Source organism: Heptranchias perlo, chromosome 34 (assembly GCF_035084215.1).
Source record: "Heptranchias perlo isolate sHepPer1 chromosome 34, sHepPer1.hap1, whole genome shotgun sequence".
NCBI lineage: Eukaryota > Metazoa > Chordata > Chondrichthyes > Hexanchiformes > Hexanchidae > Heptranchias > Heptranchias perlo.
In genome coordinates, this window is record NC_090358.1 from 17143876 (window position 1) to 17158658 (window position 14783).

General features: G+C 38.0%; 1 protein-coding gene across 1 annotated transcript in view; it reads left to right on the forward strand.

Annotated features, from left to right (window-relative positions):
• Window positions 1-14478, forward strand: part of LOC137301627 (protogenin-like) — a 109797-nt gene extending 95319 nt beyond the window's left edge. Inside the window, exons 13-21 of the mRNA XM_067971172.1 lie at window positions 393-488; window positions 1569-1755; window positions 4215-4342; window positions 6560-6730; window positions 9687-9878; window positions 10817-10940; window positions 11333-11498; window positions 13093-13203; window positions 14041-14478. Of these exons, the coding sequence (XP_067827273.1) occupies window positions 393-488; window positions 1569-1755; window positions 4215-4342; window positions 6560-6730; window positions 9687-9878; window positions 10817-10940; window positions 11333-11498; window positions 13093-13203; window positions 14041-14478 (1613 nt within the window). The remainder of the gene's footprint in view (window positions 1-392; window positions 489-1568; window positions 1756-4214; window positions 4343-6559; window positions 6731-9686; window positions 9879-10816; window positions 10941-11332; window positions 11499-13092; window positions 13204-14040) is intronic.
• Window positions 14479-14783: the final 305 nt, after the last annotated feature.

Consider the following 14783-nt stretch of genomic DNA (forward strand, 5'->3'; position numbering starts at 1 on the left):
TTTTTGATTTTTTTTTCCATCATAGTCCACATTTAGATGTGTTTAAAATGATTAACAATCCCATGGTATCTGGAATCACACTTTTTCACATAGAAATTATATTTTCTTAACTTTCAATGCCTTGCTTTATTTTTGCCAGATTGAGTATGTATATGAATTACTAAAAATATTCTGCAGGCTAAATGGTGCTGAGCAGTAGTTAATTCTTTTTAATCTGTGACAGCAGGACAAAGCTTCTATGCAGGAGATGCTTGACAACAGGGATATGCAGTGACCAAAAAGGTGGGGGTGGGGGGTGGGGAATCCACTAGTCTTTCAATAAAGTAATTATAAAATGGCATGCTGCTTTTCAAACATTTTTTTCATGAAATGTTCTTGTTTGCTCTTTTTAGATCCTCGGAGAAAGTATCATATGCGTTTGCTGGCATACAATTATATGGGTGAAGGCTACCAGGCAGACCAGACTGTAAGCACCCCAGGATGTGTGTGTAAGTGATTTACCTTTGATTCTTCATTTAGAATTGCGCAGAGTGTCGAACATTGAATTAGCGATTGCCAGAGAAATCCAGTAGCTTTTAAGTGAACTTTGCTAGTTTGCTACCCACACCCCCAAATTTTTAATCCAGATACCTAAACGTTAAATGAGAATGTTGTCATTAATGCCATTTGTAAACAAAGACCTCCTGTCAATCACAACTAAAGCAGCCAGTTAGTTATTTTAGAGTCGCCAGCTCCCATCAATCACTTCTGGTTTACAGGAAGCTGGGTCCTGTTTTGTTTTGTGTTTTATAAATTATTTTTGACTGTCAGAGTGAAGATCTTAATTTTGGCTAAAAAAAAAACTACAGCAAATAACATAGTTTGTGTGTGACACTTAAGTCTTTGAGAAGTGTAACTTCTTATCACAAAACTCCAAATCCAAATTCGCAGCAGTGAAGTGCAGAGCATGCACTGAGGACGCAGCAACTCGGTACATTGGAGGACATTTCTGTTAAGCATTTAAACCATTTCTGTCTCTGGCCTTTGTACGTCTTTCAGTTAAAAGAATGCTTTTACTGTTCAGTTTGGCTGACCAGTTGGTTGGTAAAATCTTCAGAATTTTCCTAAATTTGTCTCATCTTTTTAATCACTCTAAAGCATCCTTCGAATAAGTTGACTTTGCCATAGAGCTTGATAACACACCCTTATTGTTCAACATCTTTTCTTCAAAATATTTGGAAAACTGTGATGGATATGTTGGCAAAGGTGCATATGTTGTTCCATATTCAGATACCAACATGCATACTTTTGAAGATCTTTCTTGCTGAATTCATTTTGACCATTTCTGAGGGGTTTGATAGCATCTCGTCCCCTGAGTACAGAATTTGCATGCAGCTTGCAGCTGTTCTCCATAGAAATAGTTATCCCTTTTTCAAATTGATAAATACTTGTGGAGAACTCACATTTTTCTTAGCATGTGTCTTCAAGTGAAAATTCAAACCACATTTCTGATTTAATAAAATACTGCAGGTATTTAAATATATTTTAAACTCAAAAACAGATTAAAAAGCTGTGTTCTTACTTGACAGCTGTTCGGGATCGCATGGTGCCTCCTCCACCCCCACCTCATCACTTATATGCAAAAGCTAATAGTTCATCTTCCATCTCCTTACAATGGGGGAAGCCAGCCTTTACTGCTGCACCAATGATCAACTATACTGTCCGCTGCAACCCTGTGGGGCTGCAGAATGCTTCCCTCGTCATGTACCTTCAGACGTAAGTTGATACCTCTATTTGCAAATCTGTGTTGCAAGGTGATGCAATTGTTATTGTAACAATTAACCATTTGGGGTTATTAATTGTACAATAGAACTGCACAATCTTTCCAAGTGTAGCAGTGTGTCACTGTGCGTTCTTGCAACAGGTACATCTGTGCTCTGCTAATATGACTGATTAAAAAGCAATTGGGCTGTGACAAGGTGTTGTCTCAAACATACTCATTCCTACATCGAAGCATAGTGTTTAATATAGATCTCATTTCATTCTTCCCCCAAATTAAGGTTGGTTTGCAATTCTGCTGAATACTGATACAGGGGAAGTCTATTTTCTCTGATCATCGAAAATCTGATTCTTTTATGGTAGAAATCTGTTTTGGGGGATACACAGTCCAAATATTATGAGAGGGTAACGGTCCCATTTTTGCATAACACCCCATATAGTAATCACATACCAACTAAATTAAACTATATGCCTGGAGTCGAGACCAAAACTATTTGCGAAAGCCATTTAAGATTTACACTGGTATATTTCAGTGCAGCGCAACAAACGTTATTTTATTTTCAATTAATTCTTTTAGGTTTACAGCGTATTAATTTCTTCTGTCTTGCATTTGACCATGTCTGCCCTACAGCCCAGGGTGATTCTAGTTGGTGTTGTACAGTACCAATCAAGCCTTGTGAACTTCTCCAATCTAATCACACAGCAAACAAGAATGTCAGATAGGAAAAATTCTAGTCACCATACCAGTATCCCTTTTTGTCTAGCAATGTGAAAGAGACCATTGGCTCCCTCTGGCATGAGACCAGATACTTGTTTACACTATGAAAGTACGAAAGCTGCAGCCAGGGTGAAGCTTTTAACTAAATAGAGCTTTTATAGACAAGCACCATAAACTTTCACTTATGATTTTCTTTAAGATATGGCACTAAACCATCTTTTGTTTAACAATTCAGAACTTATTTTTATTACAAGTGAACGGGTCACATTATTACAAGTGAACGGGTCACATGCACGTCTGTTTGCTGTGTAACCCTTTCCCCTGGCGGAGCAGCTTACCCTTTTCTTTTCTCTTTCTCTCGTCTCTTTTTCTTGAAATGTTGGAGTTAGGTGAGTTTGCAGTTTGCTATGGTACTGTTACAATTCTGGCAATGCACCAAGTGCACAATTCTTGAAACTTTGGCTTATTAATGGATCAGATCCTAAAAGTTTATTTAGCATGTGTCAAACATCATTATGTTAAAGCAGACACAAGAATACATAAAAGCAAAAGTTCATTTATTTGCTGCTTAAACTCGTTAGACTGTTATCTCCAATCATTTTAGAAAGGGTGCCGATGATGTGGAAAAACGTTATTCTTCCTTTGAAGTGCTATATTTTAGTCTGGTCTATATGGGAAAACAGTTATTCTGTTATCAAGTTCTGACTACTTTGAAGAAGACTATTGCTAAAAATATATTTAACACAAGCCACAATAAATTTCAGACTATACCACTGAGGATTGGGGTTGGCATAGTGGGATTTGGGAGATACAGCAGCAGTCACAGGGAGACTGTCCATACCTAGCATTTAATATAAAAATTTTAATTGCAAGTGTACCAAGAAATACGGCCACAATCAGAATTCTTGCGACACAATCGTGAGTCAGTCCTTTTGCTTTTACAAGGACATCACACTGCCAGGTTTCCTCCAGAGTGGAATCCATACCAGAATCACCCAACATGCCACTGTAACCAGGACTATATAATTGAACAGAAACTGTCACCTAGGCAGATTAGTTTACATCATCAGTTATCTTAATCCTTTGTTACCCTTCTGTGCTTTTATTTATACTCCTGCAAACCACTCAAGATGAATATATTTCTGATCCAAGTATAGTATTACAATGCACCAACTTCTTCATGTTTACTTCCTTTTGATAGAATTCTTCTTCCAAGCAACCATGGTCTAAGTGCATTTTAGTGCATGGACCAGAGGTCTTTTCCTGTCTGTCATTGTTTGGATGTTTATGGTTATCCTGTTTTTAATATGCAGCACACAACACTATGAGCTATCAAATTTCACCTGCACAGAGCAACAAATATCGAAAGTTACTTGAGTGAATAATGTTCCAGTTTGGTTTAGATTGAATTTCTGAATGAATGATAAAGCAGGCCTGTTGATAAATGTCTTTATATGCAGTTTATGTTAAGTATCTCCATAAGATTTAATTTTACACGGGGTTCAAAGACACTTACGGGCTGATTTTATGAATGTGTGCTATTGGCAAGTAACCTCACTCACCAGAGTTGGCATTTGTAAAATTGACATTTTAGCTTTTAACAGTCCTTGCATATCAGAAGCTTGATTATATTACAAATTGCTTGGCATTTATACATGTGCTCAGAAAGGCACTTTTAATAATAGGCCTTTCTGGATTCTAGTATATTAATAGTTCCATTTTTTCCCCATTTAAATAGTTCTGAAACACACATGCTTGTTCATGGCCTACAACCATTCACCAAGTATGAGTTCGCAGTGCGTCTTCATGCAGACCAGCTCTCCAGCCCTTGGAGCCCAGTGGTTTATCAGCTTACATTGCCAGAAGGTAAGGACAGTGTCTAACTACCTCGTCCTCCAGAACCTGAAGGACGTTGATTATTGCACATTGCTTAAAAGAAAATTGGTTACATTGCTTTGAGCTCATTTTTGGTTATGCGTAGTGAAATGGGAAATGTTTTGAGAAATGGATAAAGCAACTTTGTGGCTACAAAGCAGTAGATCTCCAGTAATGGTGAAAAATTATCAGGAAATTTACTGAAAAATAAAATCATGTCAAGGTATCAGATTGGCAAAAGGTGGGAAGTGGTGTTCTGCAAGGATTGATACTGGGACGACTGTTGTTCACCATTTACATAAATAATTTGGACTCAGGAATTGGAAGTACAATTTCAAAATTTGCAGATGACGCCAAATTGGGTATAGTTAATTCTGAGGAGGACTGCTACAAAATACAGGAAGATGTTAATAAATTTGCAGAACAGGCATATAATTGGCAAATGAATTTCAATGCAGACAAGTGTGAGGTATTACATTTTGGTAGGAAGAATAAGGGGGCCACACACTGCTTGGATAATAAGAGTCTAAACGTGGTAGAGGAGCAGAGGGATCTTGGAATACAGATACACAAATCACTAAAAGTAGCGACGCAGGTTAATAAGGCCATAAAAAAAGCAAACAAAGCACTGGGGTTCATTTCTAGAGGGATAGAATTGAAAAGCAGGGAAGTTATGTTAAACTTGTATAGAACCTTAGTTAGACCACATTTGGAGAACTGTGAACAGTTCTGGTCTCCATATTATAGAAAGGATATAGAGGCACTGGAGAAGGTGCAAAAAAGATTTACTAGGATGATACCAGAACTGAGATGTTATACCTATCAGGAAAGATTGTGCATGCTGGGGCTCTTCTCTCTTGAAAAAAGACTGAGGGATGACCTGGTAGAGGTCTTTAAGATTATGAAAGGGTTTGATAGGGTAGACGTGGAGAAGATGTTTCCACTTGCGGAGGACACCAGAACTAGGGGCCATAAATATAAGATAGTCACTAATAAATCCAATGGGGAATTCAGGAAAGACTTCTTTACCCAGAGAGTGGTTAGAATGTGGAACTCGTTACCACAAGGAGTAGTTGAGGCGACTAACATAAATGCATTTAAGGGGAAGCTAAATAAACACATGAGGAAGAAAGGAATAGAAGGATATGCTGATAGGGTTAGATGAAGTAGGGACGGAGGAGGCTTGTGTTGAGCATAAATGCCGAATAGCCTGTTTCTGAGCTGTACATTCCATGTAACTATGTAATTATCAGTTAATTTATCAGATCAATGGAGTATGACCCCATCCAAAGAAAATATTTAACCAGCCAATCTTCACAGCTCATGAAATCCATGGCTGTTTGAAGATCTTTTAAGTTACTTCATACTCTTCATTAACCTGGTATCTGTTCATCTGGCCGTACTCCAGGTTCCATCATTAACATTGCAACCTAATTCATTGTAATGTCAAATGTCATCAATCCTCTGTAGAAACTACCTTCAATAAATATGTTTCTTGCTGCATTTGACTATAGCTTTGTGATATATTAGTAGTGCATTGCACTACTGAATGGTTGGCATTGCGCACTGTGATTTTATAGTAACTCTATTATGCTGTTTGCATTTTATGCATCTTCTATTAATGACAGCCTGTCCTTGAGTGAGCTGGGTGGCATAGTGGTTAGATACTAGTCTTTCACCTTAAATCCAACCTGGGATGAACGTATCCTGGCTGTAAGTATCCAATGTAAAATTAGTTTGGGCAATAAAGTTCCCAGATGGCATGGGCCTACTGCACAAAACATTCTTAAATTCAGTACTAATTGGCAATTGAACTGAGTGTAGGATGGCTGGGGTCAGAATTGGAAAAAATATCCCACTGATGCAGTAGGTCAGGTTGGGACTGAACCACAATGTTGGGGAAGAGCTTTACTCTGCACCTGACCTGAGAGTGCTTAATGCTGCACACTCAGTGCCTGAATGGGAAGAATTCCCATCCCCAAAACGAACTCTCCTCATCTTAATGAACACAATTCTTTTTTAAAAAGTTAGCAACCTGTCCAACTCTTCCCAAAACTTCTAATTCTTGCATAAAATCCTAATCTGTATTGTGATAATTTTTTGAAGGATTTTATAGGGATCTTCTCAAAAGCTAAAACAGTTCTATAGAAGTATTGACTATTATGGGTGTTTTTTGTAACTCCCTTCATTAACTGTTTTCTACCACAGCTCCAGTCAGTCCACCCTCAGGAGTCAAAGTCACTTTGATAGAAGAAGGAACTGCTCTAATTTCTTGGAAACCCCCAGAAAATACCAACACAGCCATCACTCGTTACACCATTCTTTATGCTTCCAGAAAGGCCTGGATCGCAGGCGAGTGGCAAATGTTTCACAGGGAAGGTGAGTTTTACTCGGAATGCATGAATTCTTTTGAGCTTATTCAAATCTAACTCAGGAAACTACAGATCCATTAATATTTGGGAAATTAATGGAATTGATTATCAGGGTTATCAGCACGAGAATTTTATGGTAAATCACAACTAACATGGTTTTAAAAGGGGAAGATCGTGCCTGCCTAGCTTCCTACACTTTTTTTTAAGAAGTAGCATCCCAAGTGGACAGTGGGAAACAATATCGTAAGATAATTATGGATGAGGAAGTCCATTAGGTCCAATTTTGTTCATTCAGGGGGGGGTTGTAGGGCCTTTCTGGATGGATGTTTGATTCCAGAATTTCTGCCTCCGCTACTGTATCTGGAATTCCAGTCTATGTGTTGATCACTGTTTGTGTGGAAAAAAAACCTCTTGATATTAGTTCTAAATTTTCCTTTTACTATTTTGAACCTGCCCTCCTTCAATTTAAGTTGAAACCTGGGCATGGATGTAGAACTGGCTGAAGGAAAGAAAGCAGTGGAAATTTTTTTGGGGCAGTGATGTCAGGGTGTGGAATGCCACAAGGCTCAGTGCTGGGGCCCATCCTGTTCTCAATCTAAGTTATGGACTTAGATGCAGAAACCCAGTGCAGTTAAGATCAGCATGCACCCATGTCAGTCCAAGTTGGGTAACCTACCCGTAGACCTCTACCAACAATGCTCTTGAGTTGGCTAGTAGGAGGCGAATGACGTTGGTTCAGGACCCTATGTGACGTCTCTGCCTGGATGGTTCAGCACATTTGTACACCGGTGTAGTGTCCTCGGTTTTTTGAAAAGCTAGATCAATGTAGGATTTCATAGGTGGCCTACTCTCCCTTCATGTGATTTGAGCCTGGGTTTGAATCTAGTCCAGGATGCTGGAGCTCAAGTCTTCCACCTCTGCCAGCAGTAAGGATTCCAAGTAAAATGCATTTGGGAAATCTCAACCCAGGTGCTGGTGATCCTCTGCATAGTGCAGAACTACCAATAATTAAGCACAAATTGGCAGCCTTGCTTAGGGAGGCCATATGATGGAAAGTTATTATGGGGAAATACACTGAAATGGAAACTATGTTAATTTGCATATACATCAGAGGTTTATGGCTAGTGATCATTACAAGAACTTTTGTTTCCTTTAATCTTTATAAATGAGCCCTGCTGAATTGTTTTTCTAGATTGGTTGTTGATTTATATGTTTATTGCTTGTAGAAGTAAAACCTAATTGATTACACTGTGCAATGTGAAGTATGCTCACTTTATTCTCAGCCACCATTGAGAGGGTCAAAAGTTAGGAGGAGCACAAGCTCAGCATGCTCATGTCTCCAGTAACAAGCCACGTGTAAATGCTTTTTAGTGCTGCCAGTCATATGAGGGCAAGCTATAGATGTTTGATACTGAAACGTGATCTCCTGTCTCTCATTGGTGGTGAATGTTGTGTTCAGTTTAGTCACACTTGAAAATATGACTTTTCTTGAAACCAGAAATATTCATTTTTATTATCCGTGTATGTTGCTGTCCTATTGTAATGGATCATAACATAAAGGAGACATTGTAAACAATCAGAACATTGTGGTTAGTCTGTAACATATTCCCACACATTTGTTTTGTATCATATATATATGTAAAAGTCATCTTTGATAAAAGTTAAGGTGTTTCCCCATGTATGTCTTTGTCTGTGATTGGCATGTGTTGACACTGCCATTACATGTTAAAACTATATGTACACATACATTTATTATCCGTATTATCCATGGGGCAGACAGAGAAAAGTTCATAGTAGTTATGATGATAATACTCTTGATATTAGTGTTGTGTGATGAAAGAATTTTACCATAGTTAGAATAAATGTTGTGCCTTGATTTATGGTGCAGTAGAGGAACTTGAACTGATTTTAAAGTGTGAGGTTTATCTGAGTCCTTTGATCAGCTATGTCATTTATTCCAGTATAAAACTTGCTGGAATCTTCATTGCTACTATCGGTGGGTACATGGTTGACCTAGTTATTAAACTGTGGAGTTCAGCTCATTCTAGGAATTCAGCCTATCTCTCTTAGGCTGTAGCATTCAACAATCTATCTATTAATAATATGTTTTATCAGAATTTTCTATGTTATTAATTTCCATATATATCTCCTCCTAAGGATACATGATGTTATTTAGGAAATATAGTTCAATAAAGTGTACATATAAATAAATGTTTAGCAATGTTTCAGACAGTTGAAGTATCCTTTTTAATCAAGAATGATATACTCTGGAGAGTGTAGAAATGTACAAGGAATCAATTATATATTCCAAAATAATACATGATGCATTTCGAGATGTGCAATACTCATATACACAATTCTCACTGAAGTTGAGAAGCAAATGCATTCACTTTGTTTAGCAATTCAATTTAAATTGTGGTTCTGCACATATTTCTTAGATAATCATTATCTTGTATAATTATAAAATAATTGACTGATTCTAAGGACTTGAAATGTTTTGTGTAATATAATTTTGAAGTAACCCATTGAAGAATAGTTTGGTTTTCTACTCAGGGAAACAAGACAAATGCAATAACTTTGTGTTATGATCCATTACTATAGAACAGCAATGTACATGGAAATACTGTCCTGATGTTTGACAATTTAGCAAGCCCCACTACATTTGATTTTATTGTTTTTATTAAAGAAAGGAGCATTTCATTTTTTCTATCTGTATCTATTTTATTTATGAATAACTTAAATCTGATTTGTTTTTTCACACTGTCTTGGTGACTTTGCATACCAGGTTCAGAACTATGCAAATTGATGTGCCAGATATTTTAATTCCAGTTTGGAAAAGTAAGATTGATATATTGAGGTGCAGAACTAATAGATCATTTGCTGTGCAATAGTGCAAACAAGGAGTGATTTTGCCTTCACTGCATTTTTAACACTTGATTCATTAATGTCATCTTTGTTTTCAGGAACAATTACTATGGCTTTGCTGGAGAACCTCCGTCCAGGAAATGTCTATCTCATTCAGCTATCTGCATCTAACGAAGTGGGAGAAGGGCCCTTTTCAAACACTGTAGAACTGGCAATCCCTGCTAAGGAAACTGTATACTTTAGCCAGGGGCCTAAGTGGTCTGACTCTCACAGCAGTGGAGATGCCAAAGGTCAGTAAACAGTCAGCTGCCATTAGGCAAGTGTGTAACTAATGTAATCTTTTAGGCCTTTCTGACAAGACGTCTCTAACAGTAGACTCAACTGGCATACTTGTCAGTTAAATGCTGTTAGTATGAGCTACAAAGAAAGAATCTAAACTGGGCAATTTAAAAACTGTAGCTGAAGATGCTTTTAATGATATCCCACTGCAAATGAACAATTATTCCTAATTATTATGGCTAAGATAGAACCTTTAGATGTGTAATATTTTGCTGGTGACCACACGGAAGTTTTTATCGTAGCAGCTGATTTTGAAAGTTCTGAAATATCACCTGATCGCACAGCAGTGGGGATGGAAATAAAACTGAACATACTGGAATTGTTTGAATGGAAACGCTTTGGGGTTTAGTGTTGATAGAAGCTGGAGAAAAACCTGGTTTGAAATACTTTAAAAATTGTTCTGAAATTGGTGATCTTTGCTTCTACAATTGTCCCACTGTGTATTCCCTATGGATTTTTATCTCTTCATCCAAGATTTTAAACATAATCTTCTGTATGTTTGTCCATATACCCTAACATGGATTGTCGCTGCTGGCAATACAGTGGAAGTCTTTTATGAAAATTGTTAACCATTACTGTTTAAATGTGCAAAAAGGGCATTTATTTTTAAAGATTTATATTTTATTTAATTATGTTGTATTTATGAATAATAATGTTCCTGGTTCCCAGTGACACTCCAATATTCTAATATTGGTGTTAATAATTCTCAATAATATAATGTGTGGTGATAAGTGAGTGACATTGTCACATCAGTATGGTCCCATTTTATTTTCACCATTGTGAAATCAGTGGTAGAAATGTGTGATAAAGTGACAACTGTGACTGAAGACATTTGAGGCACTTCTTCTTTAATCAGTCTGATGTCTGTTTTCGTCTGTTTATACTACAGCTAATTCAGATGTGTTTTATCACCTGGACCAAAAGTCAATGACTGGAATTATTGTTGGAGTTTGCATAGCCTTGACTTGTATCATCATCTGCATCCTTATCCTTCTTTATAGAAGCAAAGCAAGGTATTGTTTGAAAGTACAACCGACCAGTGTTTGGGGCAGTACGCAAAGTAAAAAAGATAGAGCGCAAAGATTTATATTAGAATTTATTATAAATGTTTTGAATCTAATTGTGAGGGAGAAAAAGTTCTGCTAATCAAAATGTTAGTCTCCTGCAGTCAATCCTCACACCCCCCCCTTCTGTCTCTTCAACGGTTACCTGTATTTTAGAAATTGTTCTTCCTGAAAATGTTTTCTTCTGCAATAGACTGCATTTACCTCATTCACCCATATTCAGTTGAATCAATGAATAAACACAAGTCACCATATCCAGCACCGAATACTTATCAACAGGTATCATTAGATATTACAGATTTGCTGAGTTACTTTCTCATGGTGAACTTTTGTTTGTCCAGAAAATCTTCTGCTATCAAGGCTGAGCAACAGGGAAATATACATTTGGCACATGTGACCAGGCCACTGGTAAATGGGAACCATATTGGTAAGAGTCAGGATGAACAACAGGAAAATGTGGAGACCTTAATGCCAATGATGCCTGAAAATAGTTTCATGGATACCAAGGTAACAAATTTTATTTTCACTTTTATTCCTACTATGCCCACCTCTTTTTAAAAAAAAACACACTTCCTTTTTATACGGACTCACTGTGCTATCCCATACCAGTGCATTGTGAGCTAAACTAGGAACTCCTTCATAGTTCCAACACCAGTGCATGTCCATAGTGTTGAAACTGTGGAAATTCCCATGTTTTATGGAATTTTATCCCCATAACATGTATAGATGAAGGAGAATAGGAGGGGAAATGGAATTGGTGGAATTCCAGTTTGATATACTTCCATGTCCCTCTCCAGTCCGATATGTCCGTTGGCTTCTTTGATGAGAATATACAACTTCCTTTTTTTCTTGCAATATTTCTCCCCTTCCCACTCTGTCTGAAGATGCCAATTCCTTGCTGGGATCCAGTTCCACAGGCAGCACTTCTGCTACCTCGTTCAGGTGACCACTATTCATGTGTGAGCCTTGGCAGTATTGGGCTATTTAACCACAGGAGACATCGCGGTCAAGCTTAATCCTGTCTGTTAATTGTATGATTTATATCAATTATTGTTAATTGTATTCAGGTGGTGGCTATAAATTCGGGACTCTCGTATCCTTTTTATAGGAGAGCTTATCTAGGGTGTGGTGTGTGTGTGTAAGCGGAATCGCTGTGAATAAAGGCTTGGAAGCAACTAAAGACCAGGCTCTAGTATTCTATCCTTCACCACCGGGCTATCCAATTTTAACACTGTCCTCATCCAAGATCCATTCATGCACGTTTCCAACAGGGGTCATAACTATCAGGAGCAGGAACCCTGGCTTTTTTTTTGCCCTTCCCTAATGAAAGGATGCTGCGATCTATTGTAGTATCCTACTGCCACCCTGGCTGAGATCAGCTAACTCTGCACATACCACAGATTGAAAATGGACTTTCCTGGTTTGGAGATTATACTAGTTTCAAGTCACAGAGGAGGCTAGAATGGCCCCATTTGCCTGTAAGGTTCCCTAACCCTTGCAGTGAGAACAGGAGCAAGTGAACGTTTACAAGGGCAAATCAGATGACTGGGAGACAGATGGGGCATAAACGGTGGAAGTGTCCAGCAGAATGTGGCAGAGGGGAAGAAGAAAGAAACATTGGAAAATGTGACTTGGGAGGAGAGAAACAACTTGAGAGTAAACACTTATATTGCAAATCTTAAATTCTAACTGTAGAAGAAAAATGTTTTTATGCATATAAGAAAAACAGAAAGAACAGTATGGAAGTATTTTCGTTGCTTTTATATTTGTTAATTTGGTGCATCTGTACTTTTGTGTATACAAGGGAAAATGAATGAAAATATTGGGGATGGGGAGAAGTGATGTATAGGGAAGCTTTGATCAGGATATGGGAGCACTGTTAAATCCCAACAAATGTTCAGTCAACTCTCACTGTGAGTGTTCTTCTGACCTCATGGCTGAAATTGAATGAAATCGGTCGGCTTTATAGCAGGCATGTTGGAGAGGCTGTCTTTACTGGGACTACACCAAGTGTAACACAAGCACCCTGCTGCATAGCCAGTGGTAGGCTGTGATTGAGCAAAAAGTAAACAATGTGAATGTATTCTCTTGTATCCGACAGGGTGGATCTGATATGATTGTTAGCAGCTCTTCTCTTGTAAACGAAAAGACAAAGAAATGGTCACTTTTTGGATCAGAAAAGAAATCAATGAAGGCACACAAAGAGAAGCAGGTAAGATTTGGAACCTATCTGGTGAAGTGAATGTGATTGATGCATTTAAGGGGAAGCTAGATGAACACATCAGGGAGAAAGGAATAGAAAGTTATGCTGATAGGGTGAGATGAAGTAGAGAGGGAGGAAGCTTGTATGGAGCATAAACACCAGCCTGGACCTGTTGGGCCGAATGGCCTGTTTCTGTGCTGTACTTTCTATGTAAGTCTATCATTGTAGTATAGAAATTCTACACATTTGACATAAACAAATTCTTTAAGTGGAAATACTCTACCTCTCATTTTAGCTGATGCTTCATACATTTTCTGTAACTGGAGCTGCCTCTGCTGTCTGAATTAGTTGGGCTGGACAGTTGATTATCGCATTAGACTCTATTTGTATTCAGTGAATTTTAGTGAGAATCAGATGCTTGACCTGATTTACTCACTAAGTTTAGCAAATATCCTGCATTTACAGTTTTAAGGGGGAATTACATTTGATCATCTAATAATGGAGTATTAATTCCTTTAACTATTCACTTATTTTCTTCATCTAATTGCTTGAAATTTGCCTCACGGTATCCCTTTCATCAAAGTCCCTCTGTTCACTTATTTGGCCACCTGCATTTCCATTATGTTTTCCTTTAAAGAATTATGGATAAAGCCTAACAAGAAGATCCCAGTTTTCTGTTGCAGTTATTTAGGTTCATAATATAGTCGTTTGTACAGATTACCCTAATGTGACAATCTTTAGATCAACAGTCCTTTTAAAAAACAGTTTACAGTGTCTTCCGTACAAAAGGAGTTGGCTGTAATAGAAAGTGTTTGTTAAACGTAACCAGTGTAATTCTTTTGACAGCAGCCAGTGAGAAAAAATGGGCGTGGCATGAGCTCTTACCAGCTGACTGGGCTGACCTGTGAAGAGTCGGGCCGCTCAATACTCATCCCACCCACATCTCTACAGGCTGTGTTCAGCACTGCGGGCGACACCGAATATTCTCATAACAGCGACGGAAGCCATGAAACTGGAGATTCAGGCAGATACTCACATGATTCTAGGGAGGAAATGGAAATGGCTCACCTTTCTTCTGTCACATGTACTACACCTACCTTCTTGGGGCCATATGTCCAGGCAGAAACGGCCAGCATTCCTGTCTCATCTACCTCAGAGGAAGCTCAACTCCTGTTGGTTGTTTCTCATTCTACTACCTCAGACCTGCTGGCACCACCTCAAGTGTGTCAAATGCCTTCTCCAAAAACTGCTAGTGAAAACACCAACAACGAATTTCCAATTTAAAGTTACCCGATCCAGTTCAACCATAATTTATCTGTACAATGGACAATGTGCAGTGAGCCAAAGAACATTCTGGAAAGAAAATCTGGGTCTTTTTATCACTCCGGGTTCTTACATGCTTTTGTTTTATGAATGTTACATTTTTTATTTTACCCACCATGAATGTCTATGTCAAAAATGTGAAAAAGGACCGTTACATTTCTTTTGATTTTATTTTGAAAGGTATATCACTGGAGCAGAAATAATATTTCAGGCTTTCTGCTGAAAAATCTACCTCAATATTACCTAATGGTAAACTCCAGTATTTA